The following is a 25,847-nucleotide window of genomic DNA, read 5'->3' on the forward strand; positions in this document are numbered from 1 at the left end:
AAATCACTCCCATTACTTTTGGAAATTCAGATGATGATTTTTCTTATCTTAAGATATGTTGAATTTAGTAACCTAATGCTGTATTAGAGTATTGTTGCTATATTGTTATTATTTTTGATAATTATTGTATCTTCTGGTCATTTTCAGCCATTCACCTAGATATATTGTCTCTAATATAGAATTTTCCAAACTTAACAATGGATAATTTTTTGTCTTTAGTCTTAGGATATGTATGTCTTACATTTTGTTAGGTTTAAGATTAACTCATGCAGAATTTTTTCTATGAGTGCCACAATCTCTTTATAATGCTTATTTATTTATCCACTCTTGATATCACTATCCACACCTTCTCTTCTTAGTCTTCTCTCCTATTCTTTTCCAACTAATCTCTCACCCTGACTTGGCTCACTCCGCATTGTGTTCAGACCATCTCTTCTTTCCATGTTTTAATTCATTCATCCTTCCTGAGTACTCTTAAGTGTTTAGTAATGAATTATTAATGTGTGGCATATAATTATCTTCTTGGAATTTTTTATTTATATAAATAAAAATCAATGCAGAAGTTCGGAGTAACTTTTGCTCCACTAGGTATATTTTTCGTAATCATTAATTGCAGTTGCTTTATGTGGTGTTTAGTTTTCTTTTTAAGCATTTGCCATGCTCACAGTATTATTAGTCTGTATGGATATAATCTCCAGGAGTATCAGCATTTGGTGAAATTGAGCTTTACTTATGTTTTAAAATTTGCCCTCAGGTTGCAGATGAAGTGATTGCAGAGATGAATCTACGAATAGAAGAGGTAATGCTTGGTCAGGGCACACTAAGGCCAGATCTCATTGAGTCTGCCTCATCACTGGTCTCAGGAAATGCTCAGAGTATAAAGACCCATCACAATGACACAGACCTTGTTCGACTTCTTAGGGCACAAGGCAGAGTAGTTGAACCACTAAAGGACTTTCACAAAGATGAGGTACGGAAGAACCAGCATTTACATTTAACAACTGCATCATACCATAGGCGTACTAAAATATGTTAAATGCCATATTAGGAAGTCATAGCCAATTTGAAAATCATACAAATTGTTTAATCAGTAGAATTTTTACATTGGGCACAGTTACACGACACCTCCGTGGTGTAGCTGTTTAGTGTTCCTGAATGTGACGCATTGTAGTCCCCCAGGATCAAGTGTTAAGGCTCAAAGTCTGGTTGTGGCAGTCAGTCCAGTCATTCCAGCTGTTCGTTCACCCCAAGGGGTTGGTCTATAAAATGGGCACGTGGCTCAGGCTAGAGTATATATATATATTTTTCTGTTTCCTAGTGATACCTCACTAACATGGGAAACGTCTGTCAAGTATAATATGTAGATGATGTTCTTTGTATTTGGCCAACAAACGAAAATTTACAAGCATTTATCCCTTAACAATATAGTACCCTCTGTCAACTTTACTGTGGAAATGGAAATGATTGTATGTTACCATTTTTAGATTGCATGATCCTTAGGGATAGAAACATGTTTAAGTTTAGCATATACAGAAGACTCACCCATGTTTATTCATATATTGATTATTACTCAGCTCAACATGGCAAGAGTTAGTTATCATCATTCTAGTCTATGTGCCTTAAGGCATTACATATATGCAGTGTGGAATTTATTTATGATGAGTTTGAGAATATATGTTCTATCGGGTCCAAGTTAAAGTATCCTAGATCTTTCATTGATAAATCCCTTAATTCAGTAAAGAAATCATTTTATAGCGTCAGATCCAAACCTCCCCTTGATACCAAAAAAAATTTAGTTCTTTTAGTGATAATTTTACATTACTTCCCAAGTTGCTGAAATTTTTTTATGTAAATGTAACCTTCAGCAAAAACAATGCTATAAAGAATATCTTAATCAAACACTCACTAGAAAATTCTGTGGGTTGTGTTTACAGAAATCCTTATAAAAACTGTAATATGTTTTACGTTGGACAGACTAGTAAGGATCTTTATGTAAGACTTAAGCAACATCAATATAGTATAAGAACAGAACAAGAATAAATTGCTTTGATTAATCATGTTAAATATTATAACCTTTGTATTGACTGGAGTAATGCCAATTCATTTATTAAATGTAACTCCTTTACCACAAGAAAAATCATTGAATCTTCCGTTATTAGATACACAAAGAATTATAACAATATAAAATATAGCAAAAAAAATTTTTTTTTTTTTTTTTTTTTTTTTTTCTGTCTCCCGCGTTTGCGAGGTAGCGCAAGGAAACAGACGAAAGAAATGGCCCAACCCACCCCCATACACATGTATATACATACGTCCACACACGCAAATATACATACCTACACAGCTTTCCATGGTTTACCCCAGACGCTTCACATGCCCTCATTCAATCCACTGACAGCACGTCAACCCCGGTATACCACATCGATCCAGTTCACTCTATTCCTTGCCCTCCTTTCACCCTCCTGCATGTTCAGGCCCCGATCACACAAAATCTTTTTCACTCCATCTTTCCACCTCCAATTTGGTCTCCCACTTCTCCTCATTCCCTCCACCTCCGACACATATATCCTCTTGGTCAATCTTTCCTCACTCATTCTCTCCATGTGCCCAAACCATTTCAAAACACCCTCTTCTGCTCTCTCAACCACGCTCTTTTTATTTCCACACATCTCTCTTACCCTTACGTTACTTTGTCGATCAAACCACCTCACACCACACATTGTCCTCAAACATCTCATTTCCAGCACATCCATCCTCCTGCGCACAACTCTATCCATAGCCCACGCCTCGCAACCATACAACATTGTTGGAACCACTATTCCTTCAAACATACCCATTTTTGCTTTCCGAGATAATGTTCTCGACTTCCACACATTCTTCAAGGCTCCCAGGATTTTCGCCCCCTCCCCCACCCTATGATCCACTTCTGCTTCCATGGTTCCATCCGCTGCCAGATCCACTCCCAGATATCTAAAACACTTTACTTCCTCCAGTTTTTCTCCATTCAAACTTACCTCCCAATTGACTTGACCCTCAACCCTACTGTACCTAATAACCTTGCTCTTATTCACATTGACTGGTTGGTAAGGTTATTTAATGTATGTATGACTCATGGTGAGGTGCCTGAGGATTGGCAGAATGCGTGCATAGTGCCATTGTACAAAGGCAAAGGGGATAAGAGTGAGTGCTCAAATTACAGAGGTATAAGTATGTTGAGTATTCCTGTTAAATTATATGGGAGGGTATTGATTGAGAAGGTGAAGGCATGTACAGAGCATCAGATTGGGGAAGAGCAGTGTGGTTTCAGAAGTGGTAGAGGATGTGTGGATCAGGTGTTTGCTTTGAAGAATGTATGTGAGAAATACTTAGAAAAGCAAATGGATTTGTATGTAGCATTTATGGATCTGGAGAAGGCATATGATAGAGTTGATAGAGATGCTCTGTGGAAGGTATTAAGAATATATGGTGTGGGAGGCAAATTGTTAGAAGCAGTGAAAAGTTTTTATCGAGGATGTAAGGCATGTGTACATGTAGGAAGAGAGGAAAGTGATTGGTTCTCAGTGAATGTAGGTTTGCGGCAAGGGTGTGTGATGTCTCCATGGTTGTTTAATTTGTTTATGGATGGGGTTGTTAGGGAGGTAAATGGAAGAGTTTTGGAAAGAGGGGCAAGTATGAAGTCTGTTGGGGATGAGAGAGCTTGGGAAGTGAGTCAGTTGTTGTTCACTGATGATACAGCGCTGGTGGCTGATTCATGTGAGAAACTGCAGAAGCTGGTGACTGAGTTTGGTAAAGTGTGTGAAAGAAGAAAGTTAAGAGTAAATATATGTATATATATAGATATATATATATATATATGTGTGTGTGTGTGTGTGTGTGTGTATACATGTGTATGTGGGTGGGTTGGGCTATTCTTTTGTCAGTTTCCTTGCGCTACCTCGCTAACGCGGGAGACAGCGACAAAGTATGATAGATGTATATTTTTTATTATACTTAGTCGCTGTTTCCCACGTTAGCGAGTTAGCGCAAGGAAACGGACGAAAGAATGGCCCAAATCACCCACATACACATATATATACATAAACACCCACATACACATATATATACATAAACGCCCACACACACACATGTACATACCTATACATTTCAACATATACATCCACAGACATATACATATATATATACGTGTACACATCCACACTTGCTACCTTCATCCATTCCCGTCGCCACCCCGCCACACATGAAATGGCACCCCCCCTCCCCCCATGCACGTTTGTGAGGTAGCGCTAGGAAAAGACAACAAAGGCCACTTTCGTTCACACTCAGTCTCTATCTGTCATGTATAATGCACCAAAACCACGGCTCCCTTTTCACATCCAGGCCCCACAAAACTTTCCATGGTTTACCCCAGATGCTTCACATACCCTGGTTCAATCTATGGACAGCACATCGACCTGGTATGCCACATCGTTCCATCTATTCCTTGCACGCCCTTCACCCTCCTGTATGTTCAGGCCCCAATCGCTTAAAATCTTTTTCACTCTTTTTCACTCCATCCTTCCACTTCCAATTTGGTCTCCCACTTCTCCTTGTTCCCACTGCCCCTGACACTTACATATCCTCTTTGTCAATCTTTCCTCACTCATTCTCTCCATGTGACCAAACCATTTCAATACACCCTCTTCTGCTCTCTCAACCACACTATTTTTATTACCACACATATCTCATACCCTTTCATTACTCACTCGATCAAACCACCTCACGCCACGTATTGTACTCAAACATTTCATTTCCAACACATCCACCCTCCTCCGCACAGCCCCATTTATAGCCCATGCTTCACAACCATATAACATTGTTGGAACCACTATTTCTTCGAACATACACATTTTTGCTCCGAGATAATGTTCTTGCCCTCCACACATTCTTCAATGCTCCCAGAACCTTCCCCCTCTCCCCCACCCTGTTACTCACTTCTGCTTCCATGGTTCCATCCGCTGCTAAATCCATTCCCAGATATCTAAAACACTTCACTTCCTCCAGTTTTTCTCCTCCTATCTCCCCTATTAGAAAGTTAAAATACAAGGAGGGGAGGGTTTCTATCCCCCTGCTTCCATCCCCTTTAGTCGCCTTCTAGGACATGCCAGGAATGCGTGGGAAGTATTTTTTTCCCCTATCCCCAGTACTTGTACCTTATTATGAATAATGCATGGGATATCAGGAATTTTGAGTTTTTAGAAATGAATTGTGAACTTGAAATATCTGTCAGTATTTAAGAGCCTTATCAAATCCATAGGTCCGGCAAATTGGCAGAGATTTGGGACTTGTGGAAGAATTTGTCCAAAGACACCCATTTCCAGGCCCTGGCCTAGCCATTCGAGTATTATGTGCTGAGGAAGCCTTCATGGAGAGGGATTTTTCAGAAACTCAGGTCGTCTTAAAGGTTGTTGTAGATTATGCAGCAAGTGTTCAGAAGGTAAGAAAATCTTATATGATAGCTAAATCCATTATTGCAAAATATATTTGGTATGAAGTGGAAACAGTCATTGAATGTACTTGGGAAAATATTCTTAAGTAAAGAAGATATGTTTACTATGGTTTACAGAGTTTGCCACAGAAGCTAAGATAATAGAATTAGTGTATTTTTTCAAGATAAAAGAATTTGTGTATTTTTCTATTCCTCAGTTACTGAAAAAGATTTAAAGATGTTATTCATAATTTTCTTTTCTTTTTTCTTTCGTACTATTCGCCATTTCCCACGTCAGCGAGGTAGCGTTAAGAACAGAGGAATGGGCCTTTGAGGGAACATCCTCACCTGGCCCCCTTCTCTGTTCCTTCTTTTGGAAAATTGAAAATAAGATAAGATGAGAATGTCCTTGTGAATTAGAAAAGAAGCTTAATGTTTGATACTTGTCGTTTGAAGGGAGATAGGCTTTTATTGAAATAATCGTATCTTTAATATCATTGACAACTGTACTTACAAATTTTATAGTAACTGCCTTTACCCCTAAACTAGGCTGTCATGTATGATATAATGTATCAGAGACCAGAGACTGCTTTATACAGCCAAGCCATGATTCACTTTATTTACTTTCATTAGCTTGAGTTCAGTCTATTGACTGTATTTGGTACCCCATATACCACCACATCACTCTTATCTCATTTTATGCAGTTCACACCATTTACCCCTGCATATTCATGTCCTACTAAAGCATTTTTCACTCCATCCTTCTACAATCATATTGGTCTTTCCAGCTATTTCAGCTCAGATTATGGTTGGCTTAGTTAGTCACTATATTCACTGCTACACTTCTTACTGACACTTCTGTTGCTTACATAATGAATCAGCATTTTACCACAAAATGTTCTTAATCTTATGTTTTGGGATCAGAAATAAGCGAGAGTTTTTGATAGATACTGTGTATAGTATGGTTTTAGTGTTTTAAATCACAGATAAACTTTTGAATATTAGAGGAATTCCACTATTGTTGTAATTTTTTTCAGCTTGCATGATATTTCCTTAGATATCCAAAATCCAGAAAATTTCTGAATGCATCCCCAAGGTTTCTAAGTTTCGATTCTGCAGTCAAAGCACACCAAGAATGAAATTTTCAGTTCCTGCTTGTGTTTGTGTTTCTTTGCTACAATACTTTCATCTGTCTACTGAATCATAAACTGTCTACTGAATCATAAACATTATAGTATATAGTAGACCCATTATTGTTACATGAATGCATGTCTTAGGATTGTTTTGATAGAAGTGAAATGCCAGAGGACATGGGTTGATCATGCACTGAATGACAATACCAGAGAGATATGGATGTAAGCATAGTCTTGTTGATAGATAGAGAGTAAGAAATGCTAAAATGGTCTGGGCACATGGAGAGTATGAGCAAAGAAAGCCCAAGAAACTTTGTAAGAAGTGGAGGGAGACCAAGAAGGAGGTGGGAAAATGGAGTGATGGAGGCTTTAAAGTACTGGGGCCTGAACATTCAGGAAAGTAAGAGGTTTGCATTTAGATGAAATAAATGGACTGTATGTGGAATGTGATGGCCTGTGCACTGCACTAGAGTTGCCCTCTGCTAGTGGCCTGTTGAGGGTGAGGCACTAAAGGCTAAGAAGTGGCACTGGAGTTCACCAGTTATGGAGAGACTTGCTGTGGCCTCCCCCTTGAGGGAGTGAGTTCCTGTTGGGAACAGGCATTAGAGATGTAAATAGTTAGATTGTGTGCTGTCACTGCTCTGAATTAGAGCAATTTACAGTAGTCAAAGGAAACCATGGACTAGTTTACTGAGGCTTGGCTGTGATGGAAGGGTCTGGTTTCAGTACATTATACATGATAGCTAGAGATTGAATGTGTGCAAATGATGCCATTGTTCATTGGTTTTTGGAGCTACCTTGCTAATTTGGGAAATTATAGTAAAAAAGAATTCCTTATCAACTGATTTTTGTTGATTTGGCAGTTTCCCAAAAAAATTCCTAAGACTGGTTTTTATTATTTTGTCAGTTTCATATCAAGTATTCAAGTTGCGTGATTTTTGTATCTCATTGAGTTGAATGGTTTGTTTTGAATATCCTCAACAGAAACATGCACTGCTAAATCGAATAGAAAACTGTACTTCAGAAGAAGAACGTCAGGAATTACACAGAATTTCTCTCAGTCAGACTTTGTATGCTACACTATTACCAATCAAGTCTGTTGGAGTTCAGGTTAGTGTCATGGAACTGATAGTCAGTAATACCAAGTTTGTTGCATATTTTTAAGAAAGTTGCTTACTCAGTTTTTTTTTTTTTTTTTCCGCTGTCTCCCGCGTTTTTATTTGAACAGGTAAAATATTGAAATATGTTTCTAAAATCCACAATCTTCCATAATTCATGGTCCAGCACATCCTTGATTAATGCCAGTGTAGAGCTTGATTTTCTAGGAAATTATTTCAGTTGTCAAATGTTATGTGCAATATATATATATTTTTTCATACATATTTGCCATTTCTTGTGGTAGCGAGGTAGTGTCAAGAATAGAGGGTTGAGTCTTATTGGGAAAATCTCCAGTTGGTCCCCTTCTCTGTTTCTTCTTTTAGAGAAGTAAAAACTGAAGGAGAGGATTTCCAGCCCCCCTCCCCCCATTGTCTTCAACAATATGCAGGAAAACATGGGAAGTATTCTTTCTTCCCTGTCCCCAGGGATAATATATTTACATAGATATATATTGTCCCTGGGCTAGGGGAGAAAGAATACTGCCCATGTATTCCTTGTGTGTCATAGAAGGTGTATTGAAATGATTTAGTCACATGGAGAGAATGAGTGAGGAAAGATTGACAAAGAGGATATATGTGTCGGAGGTGGAGGGAACGAGGAAAAGTGGGAGACCAAATTGGAGGTGGAAGGATGGGGTGAAAAAGATTTTGAGTGATTGGGGCCTGAACATACAAGAGGTTGAAAGGCATGCAAGGAATAGAGTGAATTGAAATGATGTGGTATATCGGGGTTGACTTGCTGTCAATGGATTGAACCAGGGCATGTGAAGCGTCTGGGGTAAACCATGGAAGGTTTTGGGCCTGGATGTGGAAAGGGTGCTGTGGTTTCGGAGAATTACACATGACAGCTAGAGACTGGGTGTGAACGAATGTGGCCTTTGTTGTCATTTCCTAGCACTACCTCACACACACGTGGGGTAGGGGGGGTGCCATTTTATGTGTGGTGGGTGGCGACGGGTATGGATAAAGGCAGCAAGTTTGAGTATGTATTTATTTATTTATTATACTTTGTCGCTGTCTCTCGCACTAGCGAGGTAGCGCAAGGAAACAGACGAAAGAATGGCCCAACCCACCCACATACACATGTATATACATACATGTCCACACACGCACATATACATACCTGTACATTTCAGTGTATACATATATATATATATATATATATATATATATATATATATATATATATATATATATATATATTCATACACAGACTTATACATATATGCACATGTACAACCCCAATCTGAGCCGAGGAGGATGAGCACTCCCTGCGTGACTCCTTCTGTTTCCCATTTTAGAAAGTTAGAATACAAGGAGGGGAGGGTTTCTAGCCCCCTCACTCCCGTCCCCTTTAGTTGCCTTCTATGACACGTGAAGAATGCCTGGGAAGTATATGAATATGTACATGTGTATATATGTATATGTATGTGTATGTATACGTTGAAATGTATAGATATGTATATACATGTTTATGTAGGTGGGTTGGGCCATTCTTTCTTCTGTTTCCTTGTGCTACCTCACTAATGCGGGAGACAGCGACAAAGTATAATTAGAAAAAAGAATCATACATATTCACCCTTTCCTGCATTAGCGAGGTAGCATTCAGAACAGAGGACTAAGCCTTAGAGGGAATATCCTCACTTAGTCCCTTCTTTGTTCCTTCTTTTGGAAAATTGAAAATGAGAGGGGAGGATTTCCAGACCCCCGCTTTCTCCCCATTTATTCACCTTCTACAACACATAGGGAATATATAGATATATAAAGAAATAGTATTTAGAAACTGCATTAAGTACACAAGACACACTCATAATGTTACAAGATATTCAGACCATAATCTGTATCGCATACAATACATGTACTAATGAAATCCCTGAAAATCCAAAACCTTCATATTGCTTAGTCTCAATAAATATGTAATTTTTTTTTCCTGTATTGGTTTATTATGAAATTTATATTGATTGGACTGAAAAGTTGTTACCATGATAAGATTATTGCTCAGAAAACCAGTTGATTCAATTACCTTTTCCAGTTTGGAGATAAAGATTAACATATTATAATTATCAGTGGTGTAAAGATGGTGAACATCAAACATTCATAGCCACTTTACCAATTTGAGGATAACTGTGAGGAATAGATTAACTCGTTGATTATGATCTGATGAACTGGAGTTTGAATTTTTAAGAGAGTTCCTCTGCGAAACATTGAAGTTGAATGAATATGGAATTAGGAACGAGATAGATAAGCTGGCATAGAAAGAAAGGAAAATCTTAGGTGAGCTAAAACATTCACTTCTTGTAGGTAGGTGAAAGGAGAGAAAATGTTGAGAAGTGTAGGAATGTAAAGCCATGATTTAGATGCACTGTAAATATTCCAAATAGGCTACTATGGTGTGCAGGTTGAGAATGTTTTGTTAAAAAACTCTTATTTTCCGTAGGGAGACTGTAGGACCTACAGCTATGTTGCTGCTCTCTCTTGTGATTCAGATCCTTTATGGGAAGACTTAGTGATACTGGCTCGTCTTATACCTAAAATTTGTCACAACATCAATCGGTAAGTTGATTTTTTTTTTTTTTCAAAAGGATTGTCACTGTAAACACAGACAGAGATGTAGCTGTCCAACACTTAATTGCCCTCATGCTTATAGGTACTGTTATCATTTCTTAGTATTCTTTATTTTACCTGCATCATGGGAATTTACACCCACATATTGTACAGGAATTGCATGGAATTTGATGATTTATTCATACTTGTTCACTTTGTTCTTCATTAGTAAGGTAGCACCAGGAACAAGAAATGATCGCACTCACATACTGTCCTACCTTCCATATATACTTATCTATCTATATCTCTAAGGCTTGTCCCAATTGGAACTTGCTTAAAGGGGTGGCTCCATAACTAAAGAACTCCAGTGCCACTTCTTAGCCTTTCATGTATAATGTACCAAAACCACAGTCTCCTGTCCACATTCAGGCCCTCAGACCTTCCCATGGTTTCCCCCAGCTGCTTCATATTCCTTGTATCAGTCAATTGACAGCACATAGCCCCCTCGTAACTCATGCACATCTCTCACCCTCCTGCAAGTTCAGTCTCAAGATACACACACACATATATATTTTTCTTTCAAACTATTCGCCATTTCCCGCGTTAGCAAGGTTGCGTTAAGCATTAACGCAAATGAGAGTTGGGGTGAGAGAGTATCATTAAATTTTAGGGAGAATAAAAAGATGTTCTGGAAGGAGGTAAATAAAGTGCGTAAGACAAGGGAGCAAATGGGAACTTCAGTGAAGGGCGCAAATGGGGAGGTGATAACAAGTAGTGGTGATGTGAGAAGGAGATGGAGTGAGTATTTTGAAGGTTTGTTGAATGTGTTTGATGATAGAGTGGCAGATATGGGTGTTTTGGTCGAGGTGGTGTGCAAAGTGAGAGGGTTAGGGAAAATGATTTGGTAAACAGAGAAGAGGTAGTAAAAGCTTTGCGGAAGATGAAAGCCGGCAAGGCAGCAGGTTTGGATGGTATTGCAGTGGAATTTATAAAAAAAGGGGGTGACAGTATTGTTGACTGGCTGATAAGGTTATTTAATGTATGTATGACTCATGGTGAGGTGCCTGAGGATTGGTGGAATGCGTGCATAGTGCCATTGTACAAAGGCAAAGGGGATAAGAGTGAGTGCTCAAATTACAGAGGTATAAGTTTGTTGAGTATTCTTGGTAAATTATATGGGAGGGTATTGATTGAGAGGGTGAAGGCATGTACAGAGCATCAGATTGGGGAAGAGCAGTGTGGTTTCAGAAGTGGTAGAGGATGTGTGGATCAGGTGTTTGCTTTGAAGAATGTATGTGAGAAATACTTAGAAAAGCAAATGGATTTGTATGTAGCATTTATGGATCTGGAGAAGGCATATGATAGAGTTGACAGAGATGCTATGTGGAAGGTATTAAGAATATATAGTGTGGGAGGCAAATTGTTAGAAGCAGTGAAAAGTTTTTATCGAGGATGTATGGCATGTGTACGTGTAGGAAGAGAGGAAAGTGATTGGTTCTCAGTGAATGTAGGTTTGCGGCAGGGGTGTGTGATGTCTCCATGGTTGTTTAATTTGTTTATAGATGGGGTTGTTAGGGAGGTGAATGCAAGAGTTTTGGAAAGAGGGGCAAGTATGAAGTCTGTTGTGGATGAGAGAGCTTGGGAAGTGAGTCAGTTGTTGTTCGCTGATGATACAGCGCTGGTGGCTGATTCATGTGAGAAACTGCAGAAGCTGGTGACTGAGTTTGGTAAAGTGTGTGAAAGAAGAAAGTTAAGAGTAAATGTGAATAAGAGCAAGGTTATTAGGTACAGTAGGGTTGAGGGTCAAGTCAATTGGGAGGTAAGTTTGAATGGAGCAAAACTGGAGGAAGAAAAGTGTTTTAGATATCTGGAAGTGGATCTGGCAGCGGATGGAACCATGGAAGCGGAAGTGGATCATAGGGTGGGGGAGGGGGCGACCTGGGAGCCTTGAAGAATGTGTGGAAGTCGAGAACATTATCTCGGAAAGCAAAAATGGGTATGTTTGAAGGAATAGTGGTTCCAACAATGTTGTATGGTTGCAAGGCGTGGACTATGGATAGAGTTGTGCGCAGGAGGATGGATGTGCTGGAAATGAGATGTTTGAGGACAATGTGTGGTGTGAGGTGGTTTGATCGAGTAAGTAACGTAAGGGTAAGAGAGATGTGTGGAAATAAAAAGAGCGTGGTTGAGAGAGCAGAAGAGGGTGTTTTGAAATGGTTTGGTCACATGGAGAGAATGAGTGAGGAAAGATTGACCAAGAGGATATATGTGTCGGAGGTGGAGGGAACGAGGAGAAGAGGGAGACCAGATTGGAGGTGGAAAGATGGAGTGAAAAAGATTTTGTGTGATCAGGGCCTGAACATGCAGGAGGGTGAAAGGAGGGCAAGGAATATAGTGAATTGGAGCGATGTGGTATACCGGGGTTGACGTGCTGTCAGTGGATTGATTCAAGGCATGTGAAGCGTCTGGGGTAAACCATGGAAAGCTGTGTAGGTATGTATATTTGCGTGTGTGGACATATGTATATACATGTGTATGGGGGTGGGTTGGGCCATTTCTTTCGTCTGTTTCCTTGCGCTACCTCGCAAACGCGGGAGACAGCGACAAAGCAAAAAAAAAAAAAAAATATATATTATATTTCTTTTCTTCTTTCACACTATTCGCCATTTCCCGCATTAGCGAGGTAGCGTTGAGAACAGAGCACCCTTCACTTCTGAAATATGTGTCTTCTCTGTCAGCTTCTCCTCATGCATTCTCTCCATATTTCCAAACTATTTCAGTACACCCTCTTCTGTTTTCTCAGTCATACTCTTATTAGCACAGATCTCTCTTATGCTGGCATTCCTTATTTGTTCAACCCTCCTCATGCTTAATGTTGTCCTCAGTCTTTTTATTTTCTAATGTATTCACCCCCTTCCATACGTTCTCATCTGCAGCCCATGCCTTGCCTCCATAGAACACTATCAGGACTATGGTATCTTCACACATATACATGTACATCTTCACCCTCCCTGATAGTAACCTCTCTTTCCACAGTCAAGTGCAAGGATGGTGGGTCTCTTTTAAAAGTACTTTCTGTGTCAGTTATTTCACATATCACATGTGATTTTTCACCCTCTTCACATGCTCTTGAGTAATTTGTTCCTCCTTTTCACATAATTCATCCATGGGGTCACTGTACACATGACCTGAGAAGTCACTGGAAGTGTACTTACTATGGTGATTATAGGGGTACCTGAAGCAAGCTGCATTTTTTCATATACTTACCTGGCAGCATACAATAAATCGTTTGAATAATTTGACTGAGTAAGGAAATATTAAGAACTCTATTGGATAACACCTGCCATTTCCTGAGGAAGAGTCATAAGATGAAGGCTGCTGTTTTAAGGTAGAACCATTTTTTGGTTTTCTTTAAGTTTTCTTAAGTCCCTGCTTTTATGTTAGTATGTTGTCAGATGTTCAAAGGGCTCTGTACAAATGTCAGAAATATGTGTTTTGAAGAATGAGTACCCACTTCTCTACTATGACTAGAGCCCCAGTGATCATCCATTTATTTTCCCTTCCATTCCTTCCCCTCTCTTCTTCAAAAAAATCACCTCGATTCCAGACAGTCACAGGTCAGAGGCTTAATCACCAGCAATCATTGAATGAATTTATGTGAAGAGTTGCTTTGCACCTCCACATATTTATATCTTGCCATCATATGTCAGGAGGGGTAGCTGTGCAGTATGGTTTCGAGTTCTGTGAATAAGAGTGTGCTGGTCTTGGGTGTTTTTTATAGTTAATTAGTATGAATCTTCATGAAAACATCATTTTCAGTTGCTTATGGTATTTTCTTTCAGTGGAAAAATGGATTTCATCATTTGGAACCTGTATTTTTAAATATTCCTTCATCTTTCAGGGTGTGCTTTGTATTTGGTGGTGCTGTAAAAGACTTAGTGCAAGATGTTACTCAAACAAATTTGACTCCTGGAGTTTTATCCACATTACGACAGGCTGACTTTTTAGCCAATCAGGTATGCAGACATCATTTTCAAAAGGCTGTAGTAGTTTGAACTATAAAACTTAGAGACATTTTATCAAGTTTTCTGTAGAATAAATGATTAGCGTTATGTTAGTTAGAGGTTGTTGGTAGGCAGCCACTGACCAGGGAGTTATATTACCAGTACTACTTGCTTGTGTTTGGGAAGGGATAGTGACAGCTGTGTAGTGAGCTAGCACTTCATTGGTTGTCAAGTTGCACTCCTTCAACCCAGGTATCTGCTTATTCTTTCTGTTTCACTTGTAGTGGAATGCTGGCCTTCTGTCTACTGAATTAGAATCTCTTCTTGTTGCGCATACCACTTAACAGAATTCAACTTACACACCTCATTTTTCATAACTATATTTTCCTTCAGTAATTACCATGCATTAGCCCTGCCCTTTGGCAAAATGGTAGGAGCAATAGATGGAAAGGAGCATTAGGTAGTAGTAGGTTGGAACATTAGTTGGATGCAGTAGGTAAGAGTAGTAAATTAGAACATTAGACAAGAACGTTAGGTGGAAGTAGTGCGTAGGAGCCTCCGAAACACTGTGCTAGAGTTGCCCTGTTACCATTATCTTGTTAACAGTGAGGCACTAAAGGCTAAAAAATGCCACTGAAGTTCACCAGCTGTGAACTCTTTTTCTGTTTCCACCCCCTTGAGGGCATTCCCAGATGGAATAGGTATCAGAGATGTAGATAGATAGTGCAAATGTTTCATTATTTATATAACCCCAGGAGGCCCTTCACGGGTTCCTACAGTTTCAAGGTTGCACAACAAAGCAGAGAAAAGGTGGATTCCTTTGGAGTGAGTGGTCCTTTGATGAGCTATGCTCTTTTTCATCTGCAGGATTGTTGTCGAAGAGAGTAGGTGATTGTGATGAAAGATGAAAGTCTTGATTGTTACTGAAAGATAGCTAAAATTGATGCAGAGGAAACAAAGTTTTTATACAAACTAGGTTTGCAAGAATAATGAAGAGGAATATCAAAGATAAGGTAGAATACTATTTTAAAGAACTGTTTTTTGGGTGTTCATCGTTGATAAAGAAAGCTGCAGGAATGTTAAAATGTCTTTGAGAGGTCTGCAGATTCTTCTAATTTTTATTTTTTTTATATCAGGTACTGGCAGAATCGGGATTCACTGAGAAGCTGGCACAAATGCCTGTTGTGTTGATACCAGTTCATTTTGACCGGGATCCAGTAGCACGTTTGCCATCCTGCCAGCGGTCGGTGGTGCTCAGACCTTTTATCACTCACGACTTTATGACTGGTATACCTGCATTGCCAAGCAAACACATCCCTGTAGAGGTTTGTTATGTTGATATATTCAGAATTTGGTTGTATTTGATTAACAACTTCATTGTGGCCCCTGAGGCTGATGGTCATTGGGGAAAGCATGAATATTTTACTTTCATTTCTTTGCAAGCTTTCCTTGTCTCATTCATTGTGCTTTTTCTCTGATCACATAAGCAGTATAACCTCCATATTACTTTCATGTACGTACGGTAAGAAAACATCTTACAACTTTTTGTCTGAAATGCTTCGACACCACAGAGAAAGATTTTTGAGACATGCCCATTGCTATGGCCGTAAGTGATATTGTAATATATTGATTGCTAGTAATGTTTCATGTCATATGCCATGATAGGTATTTTATTGATTTTATTTTCATCAGAAATAACTCCAAATTGGTCTCCTGCTTCTCTTTGCTCCCTCCACCTCTGATACTTATATCCTCTTTGTCAACCTTTCCTCTTTCATCCTCCATATGTCCAAACCATTTCAACACACCCTCTCTGCTTTTTCAACCACACTCTTTTTATTTAAACACATCTCTCTCACCCTTTCATTACTTACACGATCAAACCACCTTACACCACATATTGTCCTCAAACATTTCATTTCCAACACATCCACGCTCCACTGTACAATCTTCTTGATAGCCCATGCCTTTCAACCATATGATATTTTTGGAACTACTATTCCTTCAAACATATCCATTTTTGTTCCGAGATACTGTTCTCTCCTTTCACACATTGGAGATGGAAGAGTGGAGTGAAAAAAGTTTTGAGCACTCGGGGTTTGCAAGGAATATAGTGAATTGGAACAATGTGGTATACCAGGGTCAACATGTTGTCAGTTGACTGAACCAGTGCATGTGAAATGTCTGGGATGAACCATGGAAAGGTCCGTGGGGCCTTGATCTGGAAAGGGCACTGTGGTTTTGGTGCATTATACCTGAGCTAGAGACTGAGTGTGAATGAATGTGGCCTTTTTTGCCTGTTTTCCTGGCACTACCTCACTGAAGCAGGGTGTAGCGATGCTGTTTCCTGTGGGTTTGGATAGCTCCGGGAATGGATGGAGGCAAGCAAGGTCAATATCTGTCATTTGTATGTATAATGGGTAGTGGTTAGTAGGCAGCCAGCTATCATGGAGGTATAAAACCAGTACTACCAGCTTGGGTATTGGCAGGGTTAGTGATGGCTGCTTAGTGAGCCAGCACGTCTTTGGTTGCCAAGTTACACTCCTTAAACCCAGGTAGCTGTCTTTTCTTTCTGCCTCACTCACACATGAACTACTTGCATTCTGTCAACAAACATGCAGTCTGTCCTTGTCATGCATAACACTTGACAACACTTAATTTACTCAGCTCATTCTTCATAATTCTAGGTTTTCCTGTGATGAGCATTATGTGCTAGCCTTGCTTTTTGGCATAATGGTAGGAATAATTGATAGAAGTTGTAGGTAAGACCATTAGGTAGAAGTAGTAGGTAGGGTCATTAGGCGGCCCTTTAGGTAGAAGTAGTAGGTAGGGTCATTAGGCGGTCCTTTAGGTAGAAATAGTCAGTAGGAAAATTAGGTAGTAGCCTCTGCAAATGCTGCGCTAGACTTACCCCCTGCCAGTAGGCTGTTAAGGTTAGCAAAGGCTGAGAAGCAGCACTGGAGTTCACTAGTTATGGAGACTGTTGCCATAGCCACCCCTTGTCGGAGTTTGAGAGGGGAACAGGCATCAGATATATCAATAGATAAATAGATAGATAGATGTACCATTCTCTGTTCTGGAAGGAGGTAAATAAAGTGCGTAAGACAAGGGAGCAAATGGGAACTTCAGTGAAGGGCGCAAATGGGGAGGTGATAACAAGTAGTGGTGATGTGAGAAGGAGATGGAGTGAGTATTTTGAAGGTTTGTTGAATGTGTTTGATGATAGAGTGGCAGATATAGGGTGTTTTGGTCGAGGTGGTGTGCAAAGTGAGAGGGTTAAGGAAAATAATTTGGTAAACAGAGAAGAGGTGGTAAAAGCTTTGCGGAAGATGAAAGCCGGCAAGGCAGCAGGTTTGGATGGTATTGCAGTGGAATTTACTAAAAAAGGGGGTGACTGTATTATTGACTGGTTGGTAAGGTTATTTAATGTATGTATAACTCATGGTGAGGTGCCTGAGGATTGGCGGAATGCATGCATAGTGCCATTGTACAAAGGCAAAGGGAATAAGAGTGAGTGCTCAAATTACAGAGGTATAAGTTTGTTTAGTATTCCTGGTAAATTATATGGGAGGGTATTGATTGAGAGGGTGAAGGCATGTACAGAGCATCAGATTGGGGAAGAGCAGTGTGGTTTCAGAAGTGGTAGAGGATGTGTGGATCAGGTGTTTGCTTTGAAGAATGTATGTGAGAAAGACTTAGAAAAGCAAATGGATTTGTATGTAGCATTTATGGATCTGGAGAAGGCATATGATAGAGTTGATAGAGATGCTCTGTGGAAGGTATTAAGAAAATATGGTGTGGGAGGCAAGTTGTTAGAAGCAGTGAAAAGTTTTTATCGAGGATGTAAGGCATGTGTACGTGTAGAAAGAGAGGAAAGTGATTGGTTCTCAGTGAATGTAGGTTTGCGGCAGGGGTGTGTGATGTCTCCATGGTTGTTTAATTTGTTTATGGATGGGGTTGTTAGGGAGGTAAATGGAAGAGTTTTGGAAAGAGGGGCAAGTATGAAGTCTGTTGTGGATGAGAGAGCTTGGGAAGTGAGTCAGTTGTTGTTCGCTGATGATACAGCGCTAGTGGCTGATTCATGTGAGAAACTGCAGAAGCTGGTGACTGAGTTTGGTAAAGTGTGTGAAAGAAGAAAGTTAAGAGTAAATGTGAATAAGAGCAAGGTTATTAGGTACAGTAGGGTTGAGGGTCAAGTCAATTGGGAGGTAAGTTTGAATGGAGAAAAACTGGAGGAAGTAAAGTGTTTTAGATATCTGGGAGTGGATCTGGCAGCGGATGGAACCATGGAAGCGGAAGTGGATCATAGGGTGGGGGAGGGGGCGAAAATTCTGGGAGCCTTGAAGAATGTGTGGAAGTCGAGAACATTATCTCGGAAAGCAAAAATGGGTATGTTTGAAGGAATAGTGGTTCCAACAATGTTGTATGGTTGCGAGGCGTGGGCTATGGATAGAGTTGTGCGCAGGAGGATGGATGTGCTGGAAATGAGATGTTTAAGTACAATGTGTGGTGGGTGGTGGTTTGATCAAGTAAGTAACGTAAGTGTAAGAGAGATGTGTGGAAATAAAAAGAGCGTGGTTGAGAGAGCAGAAGAGGGTGTTTTGAAATGGTTTGGGCACATGGAGAGAATGAGTGAGGAAAGATTGACAAAGAGGATATATGTGTTGGAGGTGGAGGGAACGAGGAGAAGTGGGAGACCAAATTGGAGGTGGAAAGATGGAGTGAAAAAGATTTTGTGTGATCGGGGCCTGAACATGCAGGATGGTGAAAGGAGGGCAAGGAATAGAGTGAATTGGATCGATGTGGTATACCGGGGTTGACGTGCTGTCAGTGGGTTGAATGAGGGCATGTGAAGCGTCTGGGGTAAACTATGGAAAGCTGTGTAGGTATGTATATTTGCGTGTGTGGATGTATGTATATACATATGTATGGGGGTGGGTTGGGCCATTTCTTTCGTCTGTTTCCTTGCGCTACCTTGCAAACGCGGGAGACAACGGAAAAAAAAAAAAAAAAAAGATGTACCATACATAAGAGTTAGATAACTCACTATATATACTAATTGGTTTGAGTTACTCAAATAATGACAGATTTTCAAGAATGTAAACTGGTTGATTTATGATAACTTTATAATGAAATGGCATAGAATAAAATTGATATAGAGCCCAACAAGAAAATGAAGATTAATTAGTGTTTTGCCCATTAAGTTTAGAAATGCAAATGGAATGAGAACTGAAACTTTCCGAGTCTCGATGAAAGGGTAAAGGAAGTGCTGGATCAACCCAGGGTTGACAATTATAAAATACGTGTAACTGCAGATGATATTGTTTTAAGTATAGAAAGGCATTGAGGGGATTACAACATGGTAACCGAGCTTCAAGGAGACTAGTGTTCTATGTACTTGTAGATATGTATTGTCAGGTTTATTGACCACTTTACCATGTTCAGTCCCCCCTTAGAATTTTTTATTACTTATGAGTGAGGAATGAAGAGGTGCTCCAGAAAACAAATTAAGTGTTATACTAGCTAAGTTTAGTAAGGTTTCTCCCATTTATTAGTTACATTTTGTAAAATCATAGATTATGTGTGAAAGGAATTGCATTTGAAAAGGCTGTGAGAAACTGGAATTAACTGATTTTTCACTTACGAGAAACCTTCATTTATATGCTAAATATAACTTTTGTCTTGCTTACAGCTGGTAAACAAGATGGTAGCAGAAATTCTTGGAGTTCCAGGCATCAGTCGAGTATTGTACGACCTAACCTCCAAGCCACCTGGAACAACAGAGTGGGAGTGACCAGTGTTGGACCATTTCTATCAGCTGTGGCTGACGATAGAGGAAAAGCAGTCATAACTTTTGCCTCTGTAACAAAATCCACTGGTTGCCTTGGAAGAATGGAAGATAGAGTAGAAGGAAGAGGTCAAGGTGAAATCATTTTAAACTCAGGTCAGGATCAGAGCTATTCCAGCATGACTGACCAAACCTTAGTGTGCAAGAGCAGGGATGACCTCACTGAGTAAATGACTGCCAAAAGTGAAGTAATATTAGTACTATGATTTTTATTTGGAGTTTAAAAGACAAGAAAAGTAACTTTTCCCTATCATTATTTTTAGTGACCCATATTGCAGAATATTACCAAAACAAAACAGTATATTGCCATGGTCACCTTACAAATTTGAACCCTAATTCTCCATAGCCTCAAATGATTCCTCATGCTAACAAGTGAATTCATTGTTTCTGCTTGACTTATAGTATCTGCTACCAATTATTTTCAGCACACAGACTTGATGTCTTGGCTAATAAGTTTATATTGGTGATTCTCTTGATGTGTGTTCGGCCAGAAGTGATGACTGGAGAGTGTTGGTCTAATTTTTCTCTGGCTTGTGATGTTGGAAAGTGCTGGTAGCTCAACATGGCTGTGATGACGTGGCCGGTTGCCATCAAATATGAAGCAGGTGCTGGGGGAACAGCAGTGAACTATGAAGTTGGGTGAAATTAATATTAAATTTAATTAAATTAATGATCAAGAGTGTATGATTTACCAAGATATATATCAACTTATTGACAAGGTAATGTCAAATATTTTTAACATATGTATCTTTGCAAGATATTTGATAGAGTTGCAAAAGAGGCTAAAAGGACACATATAGTGTTCTGTAAAACATTGGTGGTTGTTGATGGCTGCAGCCATTTTATATGGAATTTTTCTTGTGTGAAAAGTAACATTAATATGTTTCCATTATGTTCATTGGAATGTATATAAAGTTTGATGTTAAAAGTAATTTAGATGAGAGGCAGTATTTAAAAATGTTTATTGTTTAGAATTCATAATTGTGTCTTGTGTTCAGAAGGATATCTTAGAAGTTAAGGGGATGGTATACACTGAAAATGCAACTGTTTTAGTTTTTATACAAAAGCTTTTATTCCATGAAAGCATGTTATCAAAAATGTATTGTGCACATGTCTGGACCGCATGCACAAATGCACCTACTCATACATGATTTTACTATTATTACACAACCATAGGACCCATTTATGGAGCTTGTAAAGCTTTTAGGCAGCTTTCCACATAGGAGCAGAAATTATATACTTCTTTGGAGCAAGAAGTCCCTTGAGGAGACTGTATATTTTTCCATTTGCTGATGATAATACAGCCTTCCTAAAGGTGACTTCACATCTGCAGTGTAACCACTTACTGATGGAGTGCAGTAGCATGTAAGGTAAGATACATTATGTATTCATTCTGTCATGTGTGCTTATCATTTTCTGGCTCAGCAAGGTAGCATTTTTAAGGTACAGCTTGGCCTTAGAGGAAAAAATGTTTGCTTGGCTGTCTCCTCCACTCCTTCATTTAGAAAGTAGTAATACAGTAGAGTAGGGTATAAATTCCCTTAATTCACATTCTATGACAAACAGAAGATGAATAAGTAAAATTGTTTCTCCCGTATTCCCAGGGCATGCAAGGGATGAAGCAAATTGGAATGATTTGGTTTACAGGGGGTGACATTGTCAGTAGACTGAGCTAGCTCATATGAGTCTGTAGGGGTAAACCTTGGTAAGAGGGTATATGCATCAGAGTTGAGGGGATAAGGGGAAGACCAAATTGGATATGGAAGGATTGAGTGAAAAGTTATTGAAAGCTCAGGGCTTGAGTATGTAGGAGTTTGTAAGACTTAAACAGGATAGACTGAATTGGAGTGATGTGATGTCAAGAGTGTGATTTCCTGTCAGTGGAGTGAGTTAGGACTTGTAAAGCAGTCAGGTGAAACCACAGAAAGATCTGTGGGCGTTGGTTATAGATAGGGAGAGTTGGTCTGGTGCATTATACAGCTTATGAGTGGATTTAAGCAAATGAGGCCATTTCCTTGTCTGCTTTTGGCACAACCTTGCTAATACGTGAAATGGTGAACATGTACGAAAGAAAGAAATGTATGTGTTCGGTCCTGAGAACTTGAAAATTTAGTCCTCTGTGGTTGGTGCAAACTGGGGACTCATTTTGCAAGATTCCAAGCAAAGTTGCCAGTGTTTTGGAGTCATGCCACTTTAGTTGCTAAAGTGAAAAACATAAGTATGTTATTACAGCTTTTTCAGTAAATTTTAAGCTGTAGATTATGATTGAGCTAAAGATTATTCATAGGATTTGAACTGTTTTTTTTTACATTGTTTAGTGAGCTGACTTTGCAGATGACTTTTTATTCCCAGGAAGAGTGTGCCAGACATATATCATGTCAGACTGTGCATGAATCAGTATGTGTTGGGCCTAGATTTGGCTTTTAGTCACCCACAAGCTATGAACATATCTTATATGTTAAAGACTTATGGTAAAATAATTAGATCTTCTTTTAGTAGTGTGCCCAGGCACCTGAAAGCATTGTAATGGCAGTTTTTCGTTGAAATGCTACCTTCTTGTATTTTGCCACCACTGTAACTCATGCCCTGTTTTCTAAGGCAAAAATGAACTTTCACACTTGTGTGCAAGTGCTTTTTCACTTGCACAATAAGTGTAATAATCAAGTGAGACTAGTGTCTCTTTTCACACCATTATACGCAAAATGCTTTGACATCATTTAGACCCATATTACCTTGGTATCCTCAAATTGGGTATCCCTTGCCCAAGCCTATCTTCTCATTGCATCCATCCATTTCTCCAGCTTTCTTCTTCTCTTTGTACTTTCATCTGTACTACCACATATCTTGTTGACCAACAGATCACTTGTCATATTTGCTAAATAGCTGTACCATCCAAAAAACATTCTTGTGTCTCGCTAATAATTTTTTCTCATATCGTCCTCACACCAATCAGGACCCTGATCTTTTAATTCAAATAATCAACTATATAGACTAACACTTTTTGCTGCTTTTACTTTAGATCTTGAGCTTTATGCCCACACATCAGAGTTGAAATAAGAAGTCTTTCCAACAAGCTTCCTGCACTCTGCACACTCAAGTTTTTTCCAGTTCCCATAGCTTTCAGAGCATCTCTGAATTTTCTCCCATGCAAGAATCTCCTCTAAACTTGTTCTTCAATTACTATCTTTACTGAATTTAACTCCAAAGCACCCTCACACATCCACAATTTCCAATTCTTCACCATTTTTCTGTGATGTGGTGTAAAAGAAGGAAGTTGCAGTTAAGTACCAGTAGTGTTAAGATGATTGTTTTTTTGAAAATAGGGAATGTTTTTTGAAAATAGGGAAAGGCAAGATGCAGACTTCTGCAATGCCTTTCTGAATACATATAAAGAATGAGCTGAAGTACAAGATATGTTTTTGATTGGTAGAGAATTTAGATATTTAGGTTCTGTTCTGTACATGCATTCAAAGCTCAATGAAGGAAGATGTAAAGGAGAAAGCTTTCTAAGAGAGGGAGATGATTGAATCCTTACAAAGAATTATGAAAGGGAAAAATGTGACCGTGAGTGTACAAAATGGACTGAAGGACATTGTGAAATATGAACATTGAAAGAAACTGACTGTTGTTTAATTAGGCTGGTGAAATGAGGTGTTTGTAGTGCCAGTAGATGGGATGGGATAACAAATGGTCAATTGCTTAAGAGATCAGGAATGTCAGAGAGAGAAAAGACATGAGGTATATTGTTATGGACGGGTTTTAAAGAATGCCTTAAAGTGGGCTGGTCATGTGGAGAGTATGCTTGCTGATTGGCTGGTACAGGAAATATATATGAGTGTAGTAGTTTGAAATAGAATGAACAGCTGGTATCACACATTCTTGATACTTTTCCACATATTCCAAACCACCTACTCGTATTACCCTAATTTTTACACAAGTGCAATTTCCATCATAAAAGTTCTTCACAACACTCAAAAGCTTTCCATCCATACACCCTATAAAGAGAGAGCTTTCATGTATGCTTTATCATATACATGTATTAGATCCATAAATACTGCTTCGCTTCTTTTTACTATTTAGTTTTCCCATGTGTAAGTGTAAAAATATTGTCTGCATATGCTATTCACTTCTGGAACCCAGTTTTTCAGCTACTGTCCTGTCATATGCCTTTCCTTTTTTGTTGAGAATGAGTGATTTCTATTTTTTTACAATTACTTTTGCAGTCATCAGGCACACTGCTTCCATGCAAACTCTTCAGAGCCACAACAGCTTTTTCATCACCCATTTGTACCATCTTACTACTCTTAAGATCATTATTGCAAATCAAAATCAGCTGGTTGTATGATGTTAGTATCTTTTTTACTTCGGTATTCTACCAGTCACAAATGCATTTTGAATTTACGCAGTAAAGCTTTTTCTTGCTGTTTTTTTCATTCATCTATGGGTCTCGAGCTCACGAAAAGAAAATGTTTGTCAGCTGATTAACTATTTTGGCTAGACTGTGTTACTTAGCTGTTTAGCCTGTTGAATCTTTATTATTTTTCACTTTGATAGCGTACACCATGAATTTGATAACCACATTATGAAATTTTTTTGTACGTATTGAAAAAGTCTGTTGTCGTCGTATTCATTCATGCATGATGATTCTATGTGAGCCACTGTTTGATGATTGTCGGAAGATATTCTCTTGAATACAGGAGAGTAGATTTTAAGGAACAAGGGTTCTGTTATCCATGTTCTTTTCTTTTTTTCATATTTGTTTGCTGTTTTCTGTGTAGTGAGGAAGTGCTATAGATTGAGAAGTAGAGTGAAGAACATTATACAGTAGTACATTTTTTACAGAAAGAAGACATGGTTTTATGGCAAGGTCATATGCTAAATCTGCTTACGTTGTTCACTTTATTTTCATATATGAAGATAATGGTTTTGATGATTTTATTCCAGATTAGTTTAGGTAATAATTGTGTGATTGCAAACCTAGGTATTTCAGATTAAAATTCAGTGGTTCTTCATAGCATAATATTATAGTGTTAATTGGGTATTAACTTAAAACATCATAATAGTTTGAGTAATGGGAATAAAGTGGTTCCTTAACTTTACTGATCAGTAAGGGCATGATGATTTTGTAACACTTTTGGATTTTAGCATGAATCTTTTATCCTGTTCAGCAATGATAAACCTCTTTCTCTAACAGGCTGCTCTTGATTTTGTGACACTAGCATTTTATTCAAGTAGATTTTTTGATATTGTTTACTCTCAGAAATTTGGTTTGATTTATAGTAAGAAGGTTGTTATTTACTCTCAGAAATTTGGTTTGATTTATAGTAAGAATTATGTTAAGGCAAGAATGGGCCTTATGTTAGATCAGTGTTTGTACATAAAGCTAAGCATTTATATGCCACAGATACATATAGATTTACCTAATGTCATTCAATCCATAAATTTTTGCTCAAGATAACTAATTTGGTGATAATACCTCTGCTTCTCAAACAAATTTTAATTGAAATTTATTCACAGTGCCCATGATATTGTTTATGGAATTGTTAGAAGATAAGCTGACTGATTTAATGAAAAGAGTAAAGCTTTGGGTGCAAATTATGATGAGAGTTATAAAACACAACTTCCATCTCATTGCTAAACAGCCAACCATAACCAAAGTTTACAGCTGTCGGAAAAAGAATTACATCTCACACAGTT

At 38.7% G+C, this 25,847-nt stretch overlaps 1 protein-coding gene across 9 annotated transcripts in view; it reads left to right on the forward strand.

The window, feature by feature from the left end:
- bur (GMP synthase burgundy) overlaps positions 1-21,299 on the forward strand; it is a 73,420-nt gene extending 52,121 nt beyond the window's left edge. For all 9 annotated transcript variants that reach the window (XM_071666457.1, XM_071666464.1, XM_071666466.1 and 6 more), the window contains 7 exons: positions 755-970; positions 5,294-5,473; positions 7,582-7,707; positions 10,192-10,307; positions 14,200-14,314; positions 15,439-15,627; positions 19,995-21,299. In XM_071666457.1, the coding sequence (XP_071522558.1) occupies positions 755-970; positions 5,294-5,473; positions 7,582-7,707; positions 10,192-10,307; positions 14,200-14,314; positions 15,439-15,627; positions 19,995-20,096 (1,044 nt within the window). In that variant the 3' untranslated portion in view covers positions 20,097-21,299. The remainder of the gene's footprint in view (positions 1-754; positions 971-5,293; positions 5,474-7,581; positions 7,708-10,191; positions 10,308-14,199; positions 14,315-15,438; positions 15,628-19,994) is intronic.
- Positions 21,300-25,847: the final 4,548 nt, after the last annotated feature.

Source organism: Panulirus ornatus, chromosome 11, assembly GCF_036320965.1.
Source record: "Panulirus ornatus isolate Po-2019 chromosome 11, ASM3632096v1, whole genome shotgun sequence".
In the NCBI taxonomy this organism is placed as follows: Eukaryota; Metazoa; Arthropoda; class Malacostraca; order Decapoda; family Palinuridae; genus Panulirus; species Panulirus ornatus.